The following is a 20,551-nucleotide window of genomic DNA, read 5'->3' as shown; positions in this document are numbered from 1 at the left end:
TTAAATAAGGTGAGAGAGTAAGTGGTGTTTGTACCTACTAGCCGCTCTCTGTGGTGTGTGTTTGCATGAATGACTCTACATATATATGTGTGTGTGTGTGTGTGTGTGTGTGTGTGTGTGTGTGTGTGTGTGTGTAGTGGAGGAGGAGTGAATGTGTAAAGGACTTGAGGTGACTGTCCGTCCTGCAGTTGGTTGTAAGTGAGGTGATTTTTCCTTTCCTTTCCTTCCTCCTCCTCCACCTCCTCCTCCTCTTCCTCCTCCTCCTCCTTTTCTCTCAATTCTCCTCCACTTTCCTCCCTTTCTCTCATCCTCCGGATTCAAGTCCCGAGTTTCCTTTCAGAGGAACAAGTGATAGTGCTCCCACCTCCTCCCTCTCCTCCCACCTCTCCTCTCTCCCTCCCCTTCCTGCCTTGCTCAGGCACTCTCTCTCTCTCTTACTCTCTGTCTCTCTCTCTCTCTCTTTCCCTCTGTCTCTCTCTCTCTCTCTCTCTCTCTCTCTCTCTCTCTCTCTTTCTCTCTCAGTCTCTGTCTCTCTCTCTTTCACTCTCCCCCTCCCTCCCTCTGCCTCTGCAAAGCATTCCTCTCTGTCCTGATCACTTGCTCCCGGCTCACTGCTTTCCCTTCTTCTCTGTCGTTCAGTGGCTGTATGAAAGGAGCGCCGTGTGGTCACAGTCCAGGCTGGTGGAAGAAGTCAAAGCAGAGGTAGGCACTCTCTCTCCTACTCTTCTCTCTAGTGTTGTCTCTTCTTCTCATCTTCAGGGAGTGGCAGACAGACTAGGGGCAGCTCACAGATTTGAAATATTGCACCTTAGACTGCTTGACATGATTGTCATCTTGATTCTCCTCAGTGTCTTTTCTTTCCCTAAGTTATTCTGCCACTATTTGTCTTTACTGCTTCCCTCTTTTTTCTCCTCTCTGTGTCATTCACACGATTTGTTTCACTGTGTTTGATACCATCTCTTATCTCTACCTCCCTTGCGCTCCCTTTACCTCTCTTGTTCTCATTTGCTCCCAGTTCAGTCTCTCCCTCTGTCTGCCTCTGAGTGAAGTGCGGCACACAGTGCAGTGCTGGCTGTACATCTGTTGCGTGTCATTCTGTGCTGCCTATCAGATTTCCCATAAAGCTTTCATCTTGGTCTTGGTAGCTTTGGCTGTATTTTTCCATTTGTCTGTTTGTTAAAATAACTCTTGCCCAGAATATTTTAAAACACAAAGAAGACTTGAGTGACTGCACTTGTGAAATGACCAGTCCGCTTTATTTACCGTTTGTAAACTTCACTTCTAAAATAGTTAAATTGTCTTACAACAGTGTATTTGTGTATTTATTCTGTCACATATACTGATGTAGAGGTGAGGAATCACTGATGGTACAGTAGATAGAGTTTGGCCTTGATAGGGATTGGCTGCTTGATGGAAATCTATGGTGTAGGGGTTGCTGCGCTTCAGGCGCTGTTACAGCAACATACTTTCACTATTACTCTTTTGTGTCAGCCAGCTGTTTGTGTTGGTTGCCTGGAGGATGAGTGAGCACCGAACAGTTTGAATTAATCTGACCCTGTAAAAGAGAAGGAGCTATCGACTGGTGTACATTTGTGTACTTTACTCTGTCAATGCTTGCATGCTAATGGCTCGCTGAGAGTATTTTTATGTATATTTCTGAGACAGAAAGTGTCTTTAGTCTGTTTACATTTAGTTTTTGACTGTGACCACCACTGTGACTGTGTAAAGAAACGACAAACCTTTTGTCGTTTCTTTACACCAAACTACTAAAAGTTCCCCGTTGACATCAGACTCTGTGTCATCATTACACCTTTTATGATTACCTCTGGTTCACCCCCCCTCTTTTTTTTTTTTTCTGATTCTCCTTCACACTGTCTTCCCTCTCCCTCAAAACCTGCCACTTTGTTGTCTCCTGCTGTCTACCTCTACACTCTTGTCTTTTTCCCGCCTTCACCCCCTCACTCCCCCGATCCTCCCTCCTGCAGGTTGTAAAATGGATTCTCTTCAGTCAGACTCATCATGGGAAGGGCAGAAAGCGGAAGAGAATAGAGCCCAAGGTGAACTACAAAGAGGTAGGAGACACTTTACTGTATTAAGACAATCTATCTACCTCCTCTCTGCTCTACTTTCAACTCTTGGACTCTTGGACATGTCCCTTTTTCTTTTGGAAGCCTTTTTCATCCTATCTCAGTTTTTGCCCTCTTAAAGTGGCTGTCATTCTTGAACTTTACAGTTTTTTGTTTTTTTTTGCTTGTCCAACAACACAAGGATCCCCCAGTTCTGTTTATGTGTTGTGTCTGCGAGGACAGACTACCCTGTACTCGTTTAAATCTATGTTTATGTTGTCTCCTTCACCCACATGTTTAACCTTTTACGAGCTTGTATACATCACGCGTGTGTGTGTGTGTGTGTGTGTGTGTGTGTGTGTGTGTGTGTGTGTGTGTGTGTGTGTGTGTGTGTGTGTGTGTGTGTGTGTGTGTGTGTGTGTGTGTGTGTGTGGTCATGGTCAATGGGTTTGATTCGGCCTTGAAGCTCCTTTGCATCTGCCCTTCTCCTCCAGTCCTTCCAATCAGTTTGCACTATTTGCCTTAACATAAAATGCTATAGGAAACAATGCACATTTTTTTTTTGGCCTGTGTGTGTAGTGTTAATTAGGGCTCTCTGGAGATGGCTAATCCCCTCCACCCACTAATTGACACACGCACTTGCACATGCCTGCATCATTAATGAACGCACACTGATCTATAAGCCACAAAGGGCCAGAAGTCATTAGCAAGAGGAGAGCAGCTTTTATATATCACTCGCAATGTGCTCAGATGTTTTAGACTTTAGGAAACATTTGCAAAGCCACTCCTCTTTTTGTACATTTTATGTCATGAATATGTTATCTAAGAGCCCCTGGATGTCTTTGAATCAAATTTAGGAAGAGAAAATATAACACTCATTCGTTGCCAAGACTTGTAAAGATCACTGACTTTTTAAGGGCTTTAAATTTCCCTTAATGGAGCTTCATACAGATGTTGTGTAATGTTTTAAGCTGTACCTGAAATCCATTGAGTTTTTTATGAAACTTGTTCCAACATGCTTTTTGAATTACACAAATTACCTTCCTTCAATTCCTTGTTTAATTTTGGAGCACACAGCACATAAAATGCCAGAGCATGCCCCCCTCCCTCCAACCACCTGATACCTGCTGTCTGGCATATTTATAAAGTACACACACATACACTTACTTCACTTACTTCAAGGGGCAGCTAAAGGGCCTCTTCCTGTGGGGGGTGGGAGGGGGGCAGAGAGTGCTGAAATCAGCCTCATGAAAGAATAGCCAATTACTGTCCACTTGCCCATACACAATACTGAGAAAGAGGAGGGAGGGACGAATGGACGGACTGATGGAGCTAGAGAGCAGGGGGATATAGGGGCGGGGGTGTGGGAGTTCAGCGTTTGATGTTACACCATAAAAGCCATCCTGAAAGGAAACACGGAGTGACCCCCCCCCCCCACCCGCCATCCACTCCTCTCCCTTCTCTCCCCTGCGGCCCAGCCCTCTCCTCTCTCCTCCCCTGCGTCTCCTTCCCCTCCCTTTGTTTCTATGAACAGAGTGCCCCATGGACGGACCAGGTGTATTTTATATTACTCCTTCATGTACTTCAAACGCCAAACAGCCCAATTTCACCTCAGCCCCCGCCTCCTCTTCTCCAGAGCTACCTCTCCTCCCTTTCTCTTCCCTCCATCTACCAGCCTGTTGCAAAGCTATAAATCATTTGGCAGACCTGACCAGCAAAGGCAGAGGGGAAAAAAACCAAAACGAGGGATGCCAGTTAAAACACGGGACACAGGAAGGTAGAAGCGGAAGAAATAGTTTGGCTAAATCAGAGATGAAGATGTGACTGGAGCATGGAACGATGACAACGAAATACGAAAACCACTTGATGCCACTGTGTCTCCCCTGCAGTTATCCTTTAGATCAATTCAATTTTGAATCGAAACTCATATTCGTATATTTAAACAACAAAAAATGACAAGTTTCAGTGGAAAAACACAAGGGGAAAGCATATAGCAAATGGTATTTCAGAAAAAGAGAAGAAATATGTGATGGAATGACAAGAGAAGAAAAGATAGAAATCAAATTGTCAAGACAGGATTTTTGGAGCTGAAAATTGAAGCAATTGCAGGGTTAGAGGTAGATGATAGTGAAATCTAGCAAGGTGATGAATCTGATGTGGAAATGAGGAGCAGAGTGGATATGTGGAGAGATGAGAGAAGCACATGAGAGATGAAATATTACAGGCCTGGTCTGATGATGTAAGGGCGGTTAGGAAGGGAGGGAACGGAGAAGGTAAGACTTTTAGTGGGCAGGAATTAGGCTGCGCCAGTGTCGCATTTAGCACTAATGACATCAGGGATGATTAGGGAATATACACACATGTACACACTCACACAAACCTATAGATGCACACAGTGGTAAGAGCCAGACACCCCCTGCGGAGCAGCCCAAGATCTGGTCAATTTAATACAGCCAAAGTTTATTACCAACTTCCCCTCGTCTTTGTTTCTGTGTAACGTTATTGATTCACGAGCATCGTGATGTGTGCGTCTGGTTTTCTTTTGTGTGTGTGTGTGTAACTTGTGCCGAGCGTGCATGTGTTGTCCAGTGTGTGTGGAGAGGTCTGTAGAGGGATATTAGTCACGCCCGCATGGTAATGGGCCTCATTTTGCTCTCATTTTCATCTGCGGTCTCTGTAATGAGGGGGTCCGTCTGCCCCTGCTGATCAGGACAGAAAACCCTGTAGGGGAAATTTGTGTATAGCGGGAAATCTTGGCCAAATTTTTTGGCAGTATCATACTTCTCTGCTCTTTAAAGATGCAGTTTAGATGTTGTAACTGATCTGGTTCTGATATCAATCAAATGGATTCCATAATAAAAGACCTCAAAAATGGTCAATAGACATCATAAGATGCTTTAACCTCTCCTCGAACCTCACTGCAGCTCAGAGTAGTGCTCAACGATCTCAGGCATCATGGAACAACTGGCCTGTGGAATGGGTCTAATGGTTGGCTGATGCAGCAACGTTAAAATAACAATATTTGTTATTATTAACTATTTTAATTTTTAAAACGGTCAAAATTACAACTATATTCTGATCAGGACATTTAAAGTTGTTCATTTTACTAAGGTAAACAGCCTCCATAAATGTTTTATAGTTCTCTTTTCCATTTCTGCCCGAGATTACAATATATTTGATGCAGTTTGAGGCGTTGTTCTGCCTTTGGTGCAGATGTGATAAGGTTGTGTATATAGCAATTATTTACATAGCTCTTACCCTGGATAAACAAATCCTGGAAATAGTGTAATCCTGAATTCTTGTCATTCCAGCTGAAATCGTTCTACACCACATTATTTTTTAACTTTACTGCACACCTTTGTGATTGTGAGGGTGCACAATTATCATGTACACCAGAATGGAATGACAATTATCTTGGTGGGCATTGTGATCATTAACAATTTCAATTGTAGGATTCAACATTTGCGTCTTACATTTTTTAACTACACCTAATGAATCCAAGCTGTGTAGTATTCATTGTATGGGCTACACATGTGCAGGATCCGAGTGATAATGTATCTCAGAACAGCGACATCTTCCTGTGTGCCACAGATGCAGCAGAATAGGTGGACTTCTTTGTCTCCTCATTTGCACCAACATGACAATCTGCACCTGGTCAATGGTATGAGTTACTGTGAAAACACCTACCAGCAGGCTTGTGTTTGTGGCTGAGACAACAACAGGTTTCGCAAAGCATCCTTTCTTGAAACAGCACTTCAGACTGTGAGGTGTCATCTGTTGATACAGATAGGGTTCAATTCACATAAATGTGCAGTATCTGTTCCAATATTCAGCAGCTAAAGCTAATGATTGCGGGCTGTCAAACAATTGTTGATAGCTTTGATCGCCACAGGGCCCATAGCGGAGCGTTTGAGTGAACCAGTTGTCGTGGTGTTGGTTTCCATTTTTGTGAGCCCAGGGTTTAGATCAAAAGCTCCAAAGCAGCTACTAAATGGACCTTGCAGCGCTGGAACGTACATAGATGTCAACCTCTATTTTAGGAGATAATGTAAACCCGCGACAAAATGAACTAAGTTTGAGTGGTGACTGAAATCTCTTGTGTTGTAATGAGGTGCGATGTTGATTGTTCGACAAGGGAAGTAGTAGTGGTAACCGGAGCCTCCGTGGGAGAGTAAACAGTAGGGAGGGCATGATCAAAAGCCTCTTCAGTTGGGTGGGGTTTGCAGGTGGTGCACATTATTCTGCCATAGCAGAGTAAAGGAGGAGGAGAGCGATGTGGAAATTGTTTCAGTCTGTGTTATTTGGCACTTTGTCTTGGCTTTGATTATTGTAAACGTAGCTGAGTAGTAGGAGATTGTTAATTTGAGAGACATAAAAGACTAGATTTAATCTACAGGCACTGTTTTGCCAGCATGGACTGACATGTTTTGTCTGTACATGTGTTAGAAATTGCTGGTTATAGTAAGAAATCTTGCATTGTCTGTTGTTCTCCTACAATCTGCGTCTTCATCTTTGACTCTTTGTTTAGACTTTGACCAGAACCCATGAAATAAAACATATCCGTTTAGTAACGGTATCTGTGTTATTGTTTTCTTCACTAAGACGTAACTGCCTCCAAGTACACCCTGCCACGTTTGGCAATACGAGCTCCACACCTGTGTTGACAAGGACACATCTGGTTTTCACTCATCTCTGTTTTCTAATCTCCAGCGTACTCTCCCAGGTTTACTCCGCTGTCTCCCCTTCCTTCTTCCCTACTCTTTATCTCTCACACTTTTTCTTTCGAACTCTGCCTCACTCTTTCTGTTTCCCCCTCTCTCTCTCTCTGTGATTTATTGGCAATGAATCAGGGATGAGGGAGTATGCCGGAGGAGAGATGGGAACATTCAGGGAAATGGCTGTTTCCGGCCAGACTTCACATCAGGATGGGAAATGGTAGGAAGAAAAGTGTGCATGTGCCTCTTTGTGTGTCTGTGTCTGTGTGCGTGTGCATGCGCGTGCGTGTGTGTGTGTGTGTGTGTGTGTGTGTGTGTGTGTGTGTGTGTGCGCGTGTGCGTGTGTGCGCGTGCGTGTTTCTCCGTCATTTGACCAACTGGGGATCAGCTCTGGGGCTGCTCTGGCGGAGTCCTCTACCGTGAGCAACAACCCTCTAATTGTCTTTAAATAAAATGTGAATTGAGCTTTTGCACACATGCGGCAGCACATACAGAGTGAACGGAAAAGAATCAATCTTTGCCTTCAAGTTTTTTTTTTAAATTGCACTAATGAATGACTAGCAGTGTGAACACAAGGATACAAGTGCAAAGGTCATCATGGGTGTGTGTTAGAGAGCATATAGCCAGTGATTCTGATTATCTGATTTACTTTTATGTGTCCAATTCATTCATTATCTCCTTGAACCTCTGATGTTGTTTGGCAGTTTTGGGGAGGTGGTGTTTTTTTTTTTTTTTTTTTTTTTTTTTTTTTTTTAACGAAAGAGACTTATGATGTGAGGTCAAAGGTGACCGTGGTGAAGAGGGAAACAATCTTCAAACAATCTGCAGTTCTATAATCTTCTTTTCAAACTTCACCCACTGCATGATTGTGTGCTTTTGAATCATGCTGAAAGGATATCATTATGTGCGTAAGAACTGGGTTACCTTGCTGGGGCTCTCCTTTAGGTGTAGATGTGCTCTGTTCGATCCGCTGCTGCCATTTATGTTAATCTAAAGATCTCATCACTAAGGGCCTGATTTACTAAAGGTTTGCGTGTGTAAAATCACATGCAAACTCCACACCACACAAAAAAATGTCCACGGTGATCTACTAACGACGTGCAGTGAGGATTGCGTCTTTCAAATGTGCAATTAAACTCACGTTGTCCATTTTGTGTGTTTGCCCGCATGCATTATGTAATATTGGGCGATTCTGCTTGAAGGTGCAAAATACTGAGGGAACATGCAAATAGAACAATTTAGCACCCGCAACGATATTTACTAAACCTGAAAGTAGAAACAGGAGAAGTGATTGCATGTTTATTTTAGTACGACTGACAGGAACGTATTAATCAGGTGCGCAAATCTGGAGAAACGACTGCTCTTATTGTGGTGAGAAGGAGACGCAGAGAAACCAAAGAATACGTAGAGAACGTGGTTTTACACCGAGGGGAAAAATGATTCAGACGTGTCGTTTGTCCAGCGATGAAATTTCTGAGTTATTGAATGAACTATATATGATGATTGACAGCCAACAACAAGGAGGAGCCACAAAATACCAGCAATTAAAAAACTTCTTACGAATCGGCATTGTCCCGCCTCCGGGTCGTTCCAGCGTATCTCTGCTCAGATATCCCGCCCAGTCTCGATATTCAGGTGAGCCGTCACAGGTACTGAATGCGTCCCGCAGAATTCACAGGTAGCTTCGTGAGGATCACGAGCACTCGCGAGGCACCGAATGAAAAGTCACCTGCTCATCAAAGATGCTGATCGGTGTTTGTTAAAGGATCTCATCCACCGTCCCTCCTTGTTTTATTATTAACCTTTTTTTTTTTGTGCCTTTTTGTTTTTCCCACAGTATTTACCTCCTTGCTGATAATCTCCTATATAGCGTTTTGTTCTTGATATATTTATATTTCTTAATTTTTATTGGATCAGATTTCCTTTTCCTTTAGCGGTCGCTCTGTTTCCCATTGCTGGAATCACTTTAACACACGCAAACCCCTTATTTAAATACAGCGATTTTCACCTGATTTCAATGATGGAATTACTCTCAGCAAATCACCCGCAAAACGGGTGCAAAAAAATTTGCAAACTTTCAGAAGGAACACGCAATTTAGTACTCGTTATTTGAGATCTTAGTAAATCAGGAAACTGGTATGCGATCCAGAGCACCAAATTCTAAGAGTGAGTAAACACTTCAGTACATAGGAAATAAAAAGAAGCTGCTTGGCTGTGTAGCTAGTGTTAGCGACTAGCTCACTTCCTACAGTTTTTTTTCCCAACTAGCGCCGTTAGTAGTCCCTACTTTGCCACCAAGCTTCTAGCACCAAAAGATGCACTAATTCATTTCTCCATGCAACGTTCTGGTGTGACAGGGCCAAAGTAAGCAACCATGAATGGATGGATATATACATGAAAAAAAAATGAATGGATACGTGTGTGGTCTTTACTCTCCCTGTTGTGAGCAATTAGACACCATATTTAGAAACTGTAGAAGAGTAAGATAGCAGCACAGAGACAGAAGAATGGATCACTGCAGTTCTTTGAGCTCTCTAGTACTCCTTCAAGGTTCAGTGCATGAGCCCAGACAAAGAGTGAGCGCTATGCAAAGGAGAATTAGAAGGAGACATGGAGAGAGGATGAGTAGTCCTGGACAACTAAAGAGGCAACAGAGCAGGAGCAAAACAACAGATCAATACAAGTTTCTTACTGGCTTTTGTCATTTTCTGCAGTATCTGTTGTGGAAAGTGCTGACTAGGAGGGACAGATTGTGTGAAAATCAAGGGATCAGTGTGGCAAACAATTGCTGTTTGAGTCGCTGTTTTCTCACACTGGCTTTACATCAATAAAATGTTGATCCAGCGTTACCTGCCAATGAAACTTTTGGGTCCACTTTAGTTCTTGTTTGAGTATCCATAAATCTATCAAATGTACATCTATTTGAACAGAGCATATACACGGCTGTGTGTGTGTGTCCAACTCATGCCATGACATGACAGGTTCTTACTGTACAAAGTGAGGGAAAGTACAAACCACACAATGTCTGTATGACAAAATCAGGCTTTTACATTCAATTGCTCAAAATGTGTACATCCAAAGTTCCTGACCTCCCTGCTGATGGAGAGTCAAAGCTGTTCCTGTTTCGTAGGGAGTAAAAAGTTAGATAAAAAGCATATTAAAGAAAATTTAAATTAGAGATGGAGAGATTTCCATCTATAGTTGGGAGCAGTGGAGATGGCACCATTTGTGTTGCGTTAATGAGGGAGAGACAAAAAGAAAGTGTCAGCGTGTGTTTGTCTCATTTGTCACTCAGCAGCAGTTCTGTTTTCGGGGTCATTTGAAGCTCACGGCCTGCCTCGTCTCGTCCAGGGACTCCCTGCCATCTGTGTGCGAGCATGTGTGTATGTGGTGTTTGTATATATATATATATATATATATATATATATGTGTGTGTGTTGGTGAATAAGGGGTTGGGGTATACAGTAAAAGAGAGGCTGGTATAGAGATCACTAGTCAGGATTGATGATGCTGACAAGCTATTTCATGACAGGCATAGCTGCTCAGAAATGCCACTTAGGCCTTCACGACTCGCAGAGGAACGTACACACACACACACACACACACACATTTGTGCTTCTATCTTTGTGAGGACTCAGCGACACGAGCCCCTTTTCCATTGCTGATACCGGCTTGATTCTACTCGCTGTTTTTGGTTTCTCAATGGGCAAAAGTCATGGATAATACCTGGTACCTGGACTACCCAATTAATGGCAACCTGCTAAACCACGCGGTGGTCCATTGAGGGGTTAAAGACACTCCTTTGTTTGGTGCTATCTCTACGCTGTTTTTTTTCTCTCCGCTTTCTCTTCACCCCAACCGGCTGAGGCAGATGGCGCCGCTCACATCTGAGGTTTGATCCTGTTAAAAAAGAAAGGGGAGATTTTCCTTCCAGCAATCGCTCATCTAGGAATTGGTGAATTGTGTTGTAAAGACTTTATTATGTGTTCTGAGAGGACTTATGTAGTGATTTTGCACTGTATAAATTAAATGAATTTAATTGAAAATGGAACTGCTAATGAAAGGATTCAGCGAGTGTGTGTGTGTGTGTGTGTGTGTGTGTGTGTGTGTGTGTGTGTGTTATGTTAAAGATGACATCACAGTAGTTTCACATGGCATTGCTACAACGACACCGCATTGAGGAGGTAAACTAGCTTCAGTGGAAAACGAAATCCAGATAAGTACCTGGTACCAAAAGCTAGTAAAGTTTAGCCAAGGCAGGACTGTCAGTGGAAAAGGGATAGTGTGTTCCCTAGCCTTTTAACACTCACTAGTAAATGCCCAACCCCAACACTTACCCCAATCTAAATCTTAACCCCTTAAGCATTTCTTTGAATGTGTGTCAGAAAGTGACGATCAGCCAAAATACACTCACTTCCATGGTCTAAAACTCAAATTGGGCATCCTTAAGACTGACACACACACACACACACACACACACACACACACACACACACACACACACACACACACACACACACACACAGACGCAAATCTAAGGTAAGGCAGCAAGTTGCGGTGAAGATATCTTCAGGAGGAAGGCGTGAGGTAGTTATAAAGAGTCAGAGTAGCACCAACGGGCTTTTCACTGAAGTGGTCAAAACGAATACACACACACACACACACACACACACACACACACACACACACACATGCATTCTGAATCCCAGAAGCTTTTGAGTGTCATTAAAGTGCAGCTGTGTTTGTCTTTCCAGCACACATGGAAAACACATCAGGGACACAGAGAGAGAGAGAGAGAGAGAGCAGCCTGCTGAATATGTCTGCCACAATACGCACAAAATAAGTACCTCACTTTGTCACTCAGACAAATACACATTGTTCATTTTGGAGTCCATTCAAACACAAATTTAGACATTCAGTGTAATGCAGTGCTATAAAACGCAGTGTAGTGTGGAGGTCGCGATGTTAAAGCCGGTGACACTTCAGCCAGATATTTAGTGCAGAGTCGTGTTCAATATTGGGCTGGGCTGTAAAATGGAACTGGCTCTTTAGTGGTGGGAAATGAATCAATGCTTTTCACATAAAACCTGATTTAGGCGTCACCTCGTCGATTTCATAGGTACAGTATGTAATGTAATGTTTGTGTGTCTGTGTGTGCGCGTATGAATGTGGCGCGCTGAGTGCTAAAACATCTGTCTTTCCTGGTAATGACTGGGGAGCCGACAGCGCCCTCAGACAGCCTTGACGCACTTAGCCTGGTCAAGAAAACACACATGGATACACACACACACACACACACACACACACACACACACACACACACACACACACACACACACACACACACACACACACACGCAAAGTAATGTCAGCTGTATGCCACTAGGCCCAACGATTATAGAAATCCCTGCACATGAAACCAATAATAGATCTGACAGCGAGCATCTGAGGTGGTGATGTTGTCATAGAGGGAGCCTGGATTATGATTCCTTTTCTTCACTGGTTGAGGTCACTGTTATTCATGCCATGTGAGTGGGTTTCTGTCCCAAAGGAGCCATTGGTTTTTCTTAAAAGCAGTACTTTTAAGATTATCCTAAATTCCTGAAGAGCAGAGACAAATCAATAGTCTAACTGGGATTTTATGAAGTGGCTTGTTGCCAAAAGACCCTCATGTGCAGATACTCTTTGACGGATACCACATAGACACATGTATTTTCAAACCAGTCATTTTCTGAAATAAGACTCTATGAGACAGAAATGCACACAGCTATTTTCATTATCGACCAAACTGCTGATTATTTTCTCGATTAATCATCTGGTCTATAAAATGTCAGAACATGGAAAAAAATGATCATTACAATGTCCTGAATCCCATGATGTCTTCAAAATTGAATTGACTGGCAGAAAAATAGACAAATAACTTCAGTTTTCTATTTCACAGGACAAAGAAAAATAGAAAATCCTCTCAATTGAAAGGTCAGAGCAAAGAAATGCTTGTCATTGTTGCTTAAAAAAAAGGACTACCTTGAATAATCAACTGTCAAAATAATTGCTGCTTTCTTTGTATTGATTGATCAAGGGCTTCAGCTCTGGAGCAGCTCTCATGACCAAATATTAGAGGCATTTGAAATTTCTCCTGGAGAAAAGTGCTATAAAATAGAGGTAAAATGACACTGAAAGAAAAATCATTTGAATCATGAACATGTTAAATCCTGTCAAAGAGCCAGCGCTGTTCACACTGCCAGGGGATGACAGCATATAGACTGAGTGTCTTCATCTTTCTAAAGGTCTTGTGCAATCTAGCGTTAAGTTAAGACAGTCATTTCATCATTCATGTAAAAACTGTAAAAGCCGATAGCCAAACTGCAAGCGACACCTTCCTCTCAAAATTTCCCAGTCTGGGATATCATGTGTCTAAACATGGTCTTATCATAGGAAAATAACAGACGGGTTGTATTACTTTGGTTTTAATGCAAAGTAAACAACAAGTTTAGAATTTCTTTTAAGCAGTTTTTCCATTTGTGTATCTTGATGCTCTCTCTTACTCCATCTCTCCTGTTTCTGTGCTGTCTTCTGTCATTGTGTGTGTGTGTGTGTGTGTGTGTGTGTGTGTGTGTGTGTGCGTGCGTGCGTGCGTGCGTGCATGACTCCACAGCTGTGTGTCTCTTTCTGTGCTACAGATATCTGGGTTTAGTCCATCCCACATACCTCTGTCAGCTCAGACTGCTTAAACCCAGCCAGCCTGGGTTCACACAGGAGACAACACGCACATATTTACACCACATACAGACACACGCACAAACATACACGGGCACACTGTTAAAAACAACTTGCACATATGCGGAAAGACGGACTGAGACTCTGAGCCACAGGAGAGTCTACTGAGTTGCTTCCTGAACGTGACCTTTCTGTTTTGATGGCTCTGGCTACGTTAGCCTTTTGCTGCTGTCTCCACTTCCCCTTCCGCCACTCCCTCTTTGTGTTTGAGTCCGTCTGCCAGAGTCCTCCCATCTTTCGCTCTCCATGTTTTCTCTGCCACTGTGGCGCTGTATCTCTTTTCCTCAGTGTATCTTTCACCAACGGTTGATGCTATCGCTCCACACTCGAGGTCATCACCGGTGCATGTTTGTGTTTTACCCCTATTATTGTTGTCATCTGACTAAACCTGGCTTGAATGGACGAATTCTAGCTGCCTGTGTGTGTGTGTGTGTGTGTGCGTGTGCGTGTGCGTGCGTGCTGACATTTAGAAATGTAACTGCTACAAAATGGCTACGAAATTCAGTTGTGAGTCGACCATTCACGATGTTTGTGTGTTTATATGTGTGTGTGTGTGTGTGTGTGTGTGTGTCTGTGCCCTGTTAACCTTAGTAATCATTATAATTAAGAAAAGCCCCCACCACTGATTATATTTATCCGCAAACCCTTAAAGGACAGTGGAGTGTGGTTGGTGGACACGTTTTTAAAAAAAAATAAAATTAATATATTTTTTTTTTCTGAGAGATAATATTTAACCACGAACCCTCGGCTGCTCTCAGCCTCCAAGGAACAGGCTAGAACAAATGACATGAGGAAATTAAGCCTCTGCTATTTTCAGCCTTCGTCACATTTCATTCTTTTGTACAATATGTATTTTAAGGAGTGTGCAGTACAGAATCTTTGAGGTAATCTCACGTACTGTGAGAGTGTGTGCAGTGCATGTGTTTGTGTTGAGCATCAGGGCTCAGCTAAATTCCAATACGGTGATGATATTGGACTGAGATGTCAGTGATTTTCAGAGAATGGTGGTCCTGGGAGGAAGAAAATCCTCGGAAGCAGGATTAGACGATCACAAGACACCGAAACTGCCTGGGGAAATATGGAAAAATAATAATACCAAAAAGAATAATGCACACAAGTCTGTGATTACAGCATAAAGTTGCTTTTAGTCAGTTTAAAGCCTTTTTTGTGAACAATCAATGAATGAATGTGAATAAAGTAAGTTTCAACTTTCACAAAATGTGCACACCCAGAGAAACCTGATTGTTTGAATTTGTATGTTAAAGAAAAAGGTTCGAGGTATTTTCTTATGTTTGGCTCTTCCCAACTTCTCCGACCCTTTTGTGGCTAACAGGCTCTTATTTAAGTCATAAATCCTAAAACTGATTAAGAATCGGGATTTTTATATTCTAAAAATAACCAAAGCAATTTCCTAAAACATCTGGCCTCATAGCTTTTATCAAATATTATTCAAACTGAGGTAAATATTATTTTTGCAGGTCAATATTTTAAGTTTTCGTATTTGGATCGATAATGAGTATTTATGCAGTCGTTGTGACTCAAGATAAACTGCAGTGCCCATGTCTATTGTCATGAGAGTTTATGCCACAGTGCAATGATTTAATGATTGATGGTGGGTTTTATTTTTTTTTTTTTTAAATGCAGGGTTATGCCACAGATTTATCATCAGATATACACAGAAGTTTAGGATCAATAGGATTAGAGTTATTTTGTTTTTTGCACGGGATTTGTTGATAATAAGAAAAATATAGAATATCACTGTAGGCGGATACTATAGCAGCCTTTAGACGTGTTTGTCTCTGTCAGTTTGTCCTTGTGAAGTTGCACAAAAAAGGCCTATATGCCTCTGTTCTCCACCATCCCTTCCTCCTCACCTCTCTCTTTGTCTAAGCTGACGTCCAGCTGTTTGGATGTGTCACTGTAGTACAAATGCTGCAGATTTTTTTCTCTCGCACACAAACAGCAGTCCTTTTGTTCCCGTGCTGTTTCAAAGGCCTCTCTCTTTCAAAGGCATACGGGCGGTGCTGGGGCAAAACACTCAACAGCCACCGCTGAGACCCGTGCTCAATCCCCAGCTGTAACTCCTAGTGGTTATTTAGGGTGCCTGCATGGAGGGTAGTTGGATCTAAGGAGGCTTGTTATAACCTTCTGGTGAAGACACTGCTGGCAACACAATAAGAAGGCCTGTCTCTACTGCCCCAGATCAGCAGTAGCACAAGAAGTGACGAGAACTGTCCTACAGAGGAATTGTGTTTTACAGAATTGGGAGGAGAAGGGGGATACGATAAAAAAAAAAAACGAGGCCCATCTGAACTGTGCATGGGTTTGAGGAGTTGTTTGTGTCTCCGTTGGGAATGGAACAACTGATTGTGGGAGGAGGAGGAATGGTAAGAGGGAGTTGAGTGAGGCATCCACTGGAGACTGCTAGATTTGCGGCTTGCGTGAAAACATAAAGTGCCAGAGATTCATTAAACTTCCCCTGTTTTGGAGGTGTGTGAATGAGTATGAGTCAGAGCGGCAATGAGTAGGAGAGAAAACATGTTAATTGCCTTCATGATCAATGCCAAGTTACAGGAACATATCATTTTACATAATAAATGCGGCACCTAAGAAAGAACAACGTGTCAAAGCAGTGAGGAGAAGCTATCTGATGAGCAGCAGAGTTCATGCCCCATGCATGCTTGCTGAAAGTGTGTACAGCTTGTGTGTGCTTGCAAACTCATTTTGCGTTGGTGTGTTTTTTTTGTGCATGTGTGTATTGCTTGCCCAGTTGATTCCCCCTCAGAGCAAGTAGCCGCCGGGCCCACTGTGTGTGGTTTTTCAGCTTAACCCCTGACTCGCAACCCCGCTGTGACCCCACGCTGCTCTTTGATTGGCCTGAGACTGTGAACTTGAAGGCCAAGAAGGAACATGGGAAGGAAAAACAGCCGCTACAAGGGACTACCTATCCCAACAACCAGCAGCTGATTAAACACACTCAAACGCACATGCATTCACACAATCACACATGCACACGGGCTCGGTTAAATGTTATGGATTTCAGGGAGAAGGACACATGCTAACATGCAGAGCACATACTGTAGCTGTCCGGTGCATACGTACCGAAAAATCTGTCCAGCTCGCAGAGCATAAATTAGGCGCTTAGACTTGTTTGTTTTCCAAATGGGCTCTGTTGATTGGCAGTGTATTATACATGCTGTGAATATTTGTTTCCCATTATAGTCATGCTGGTGAACATTCCTGACACTTTGCCTGTTGTCAGCTCGCAGTATTTCGGTTCGAAGATACGTTGACGAGACAATCGATCTCAGCAGTCATTGTGATGGCAAGGTCAAAACTTCAAAAGCTTTCTGTCTCGCTCTCTTTTTTTTTTTCTTTTCTCGTGTCCCTCTGTCTGACTCCCAAAAGCTCTCATTTGCTTTGATTCCTGATTAGGCTCAAGACTGATTGCAACAGCGGGATCCACAAACACACACAAGTACACTGCCCGTTTCCGCTGCCTGTAGATTTTGCGGCTGTTGATTGGAGCCGTTTCCAATTTCAAAAACAAACAACGCTATTAATGATTAAATTGCAGATAAACAGTCGCAGCTGTAGGTCATTGGCGAGGTCGTCATTCTGTGACCGGCGCTATCTGTAAGATCATCACCGTGCAGGTGCGACATCATTAGAGGAAATGACAGGACAGAAGACAGCTCAAAATGAAAGGCCAACATGTGACTCATAGCTAACCTTTCAGTATCTCGTGTGTGTGTCTGTATGTGTGTGTGTGTGTGCGCGCACTACAATCCATTACCCGAAATTGGTTTACAAAATCTTTGTCATTAGACCGATTTTTAAATGTCTTTTTAGACCTTGTGAACCCATGAAATTGCAGTATCATATCCCCACAGCGTATGAATTCGTTCTTCTCCAGCCGTTCATCAAATTTAGAGTCTTCTCATTACTGCTTTTACTAAAGTCTCCCTCACATGCTTCTGCAAGCAGAGAGTACGGCTGTTGTTTGAGAGGGGCTTCCTGCTAACATGAGACCATGTGATGTGTTAAATAGTCACCTGTTTCTTTCTGGAGAAGGTAGTATGACCCAGTCTATATAGATACAGATATTATTCACTGCACTTGATTCATTGGTAGGAATACACCTTAAAACCGTATATAATGTAAGAACATGAGCAATGGTTCAGGAGTTTCAGAGAAGTGAATGACCACTTTCCAAGATTTAATATTCCCAAGATACAAACAGCTTCTTTGACATCATTTTGATTTAAATTTTTTGCCTCTTGATTCCTATTTTATTCCCGAGCATCTGCCCTGTTTTATTGTGCATTTTCATTCTGTGCAGCTGTATAGAGCAGTTACAAGCTAATTAAACCTGTAAGTATTTGCGATGCCATTTATGCTATCATGTCTGTTGAGAGAATGTTAACAGCTTCTTGACGTACTGTTTCTCCTCAGGACCCAGGCCTGCCACTGCAGTTTGAGCAAATTAATGTTTGGGCCTTTAAATCAAGTTTAAAATGAAGACAGACAAAAAGAGATAAAGGAAGCGAGGAGGGGCTTTTTAATTGGAGGAGCCAGACACACAGTTTGGACGAGTGAAAGAAAGAGTGAAAAGGAGTTGGTATGGAGACGAGACGGGGAGCAGACAGTCATGGAGACAGAGGGAGAGAGAAAGGGAGGGATTTGAGTGAAAGAAGGAGTGAAACCTTAGTACCTGAGACGTGGGCTGAGGCCTTTAGCTGCCGGTGCCAGAATGTGTTTTTACGAGCCTGCGGTCAGACAGAAATAAAAGGCAGCCGAGCGGCTGAATGGCATCACACACACACACACACACACACACACACACACACACACACACACACACACACACACACACACACACACACACACACACACGCGCGCACACACACACACGCACACACACGCACGCACGCGAACATTCACACGAACATTCACACACATAAGTCAATGGCCTCTCAGAAATCACAGTTTGGTTTTATAATGTCACAGTTAGTCAATGTCTCCAACCCATATAATGCAGTGTGACTGAACAAGCAGCACGTTCTCCCCAGTGGTCCAAAGGTAGGGAGAGACGGAAGAGAGGGGAAGTGAGGCAGGAAAAGAAAGCATGAGCAACACCATGAGTCAAGACAAATTTGACGTATAAAGCCCAATATCACAAATCACAAATTCAAGGAGCTTTACGATCTTTACAACAAACATCCTTTATCCAAACGTCCATTTAATGGGTCAAAAATAGAAGAAACCTATGGAACAGAAAGAGAAGAAGAATCACTCTTACAGGATGGAAAGATATGTAGTAAATGTCACGTGTACCGAACAACAATATGCATCATCAGGATGGACAAATTACAGAATGTAAACACATAGATTTAGAAGGCTGTAGTGCAGAGGTGCTAAGGGCATAGAATTTTATTTTATTTTATTTTTTTTTCATATATTCCATGTATTTTATGGGCACTTGCCGCAGTCACTGCCTTCATGCCTTTAATTATTATTTTTTTCTCTCATCCTATTTCTTTCTTGTGTTTGCTTTTTATTCACAACTGCTTTGATCATTTCTTGTCATTTCCTTTTATATATATATATATAATTTTTTTTTATAACAATTATAACAGGCTTTACTTCTCCAATTATGCCTGAGTGCAAGATTTCAAAGCATAAATCTCTGCCAGCAGTCCAGTAAGGAAAGTGTTGTAAAAAAATAGAATTCAGGTTTTTTTTTTCATAATCGGTGCAAGTCAAAGCAGAAACATGGGAGATGGTAGTGATGATTCAGTTACTAGGGTTACCTGAGGTCTCTCCAGCAGTGATGCGATGGTAAATGCTGATTGACTGCTTAAAGTAACAAAGAGACTGAAAGAGGTGAAGGTCACGACCTTGTTTAGCACAGAGGATTTCAGGGATGGATGAATATTTGAAATCAGCTTTGTACATGCATCAAGGCTCCAGAAAAAGGACATGCACTTGCTCTCCTGTCTACTATACAGAGCGAGAGTGGTGGTAAGTGCCGTTGCCATAGAAATACTGAACAAGTGATGGATTGTTGAAAAGGCACAGAAAAAGATTTAAGATGTAAATGTTTTATTTTTTTAAGTTGGACAACCATTTTTCATTTTTTACCCTGTCTCTGAGGATGAGGTAGTGGAGCCAATGACAAATCATCAGATCAATTCATGTCTCTTCATCGCAGCCTGATCAATAACAAGGATAGAAATATCACAATAAAGCACCTATTGATGCTGTGAGCATGTGTGTACACATTCTGTACAAAAGGGTAAAGAGCTTCAACTCACTTTGTGCAGTACAAACATATAGCAGCAGTAGTATGACTAATGTTGCTTAGTCCCATACACCCACACGTATACACACACACACACACACACACACACACACACACACTCTACAGCTGCTCCCCCTTTGGACTTTTTCTCTCCATTATTCTCAAACTCTCATCTTCTCCAACTCTTCCCACTCACATGGGAATACTGTGGTCAACAGTGCACGCACACATCTACGCACACGCTTGACTATATATACTTTTATTTAATTTATAGTTTGTGGTTGACATCATATCCTGTGTTTACTATAGCTGTATCTCATTGAGCTGTCAGTCACTGTGGCAAACAGTCTATATTTGTGCATGCATGCACACACGTGTGTTTGTGTGTGTGCCATTGTTCTGTCGAGGTTTAGAGGTCAGTGTGTGAGAAAACATTTCAGCAGCATATTTCCCAGAGGTCCTTGCAAGGCTCAACTCAATATACATCTGGTGCAACTTGCCCGTGTCAGTGGTTTGTCCAGAAGCGGAGTATGTATGTTGGTGTGTGGACTGTTTTGGATAAAATGTCCATAGGAATGCATTTGAGAGAGAGAGAGACTGTGTCCTGTCTCTTTCATCATTCGCATTCCTCAGTTGTCACGGACAGTAAGGGAATAAAATGCTTCTTTAATCTGTCCAAATTCCATGCT

General features: G+C 42.5%; 1 protein-coding gene across 1 annotated transcript in view; it reads left to right on the top strand.

Moving 5' to 3' along the window:
* aopep (aminopeptidase O (putative)) overlaps positions 1–20,551 on the top strand; it is a 77,623-nt gene that overhangs the window by 37,544 nt on the left and 19,528 nt on the right. The window contains exons 13-14 of the mRNA XM_069178211.1: positions 640–702; positions 1,986–2,072. Of these exons, the coding sequence (XP_069034312.1) occupies positions 640–702; positions 1,986–2,072 (150 nt within the window). The remainder of the gene's footprint in view (positions 1–639; positions 703–1,985; positions 2,073–20,551) is intronic.

This window comes from Embiotoca jacksoni, unplaced genomic scaffold (genome assembly GCF_022577435.1).
Source record: "Embiotoca jacksoni isolate LCO1_2020_lvr unplaced genomic scaffold, fEmbJac1.0.p SCAF_8, whole genome shotgun sequence".
Taxonomy (NCBI): domain Eukaryota; kingdom Metazoa; phylum Chordata; class Actinopteri; family Embiotocidae; genus Embiotoca; species Embiotoca jacksoni.
Note: the sequence above shows the minus strand (reverse complement) of the source record. Positions and strands in the feature narration are given on the sequence as shown.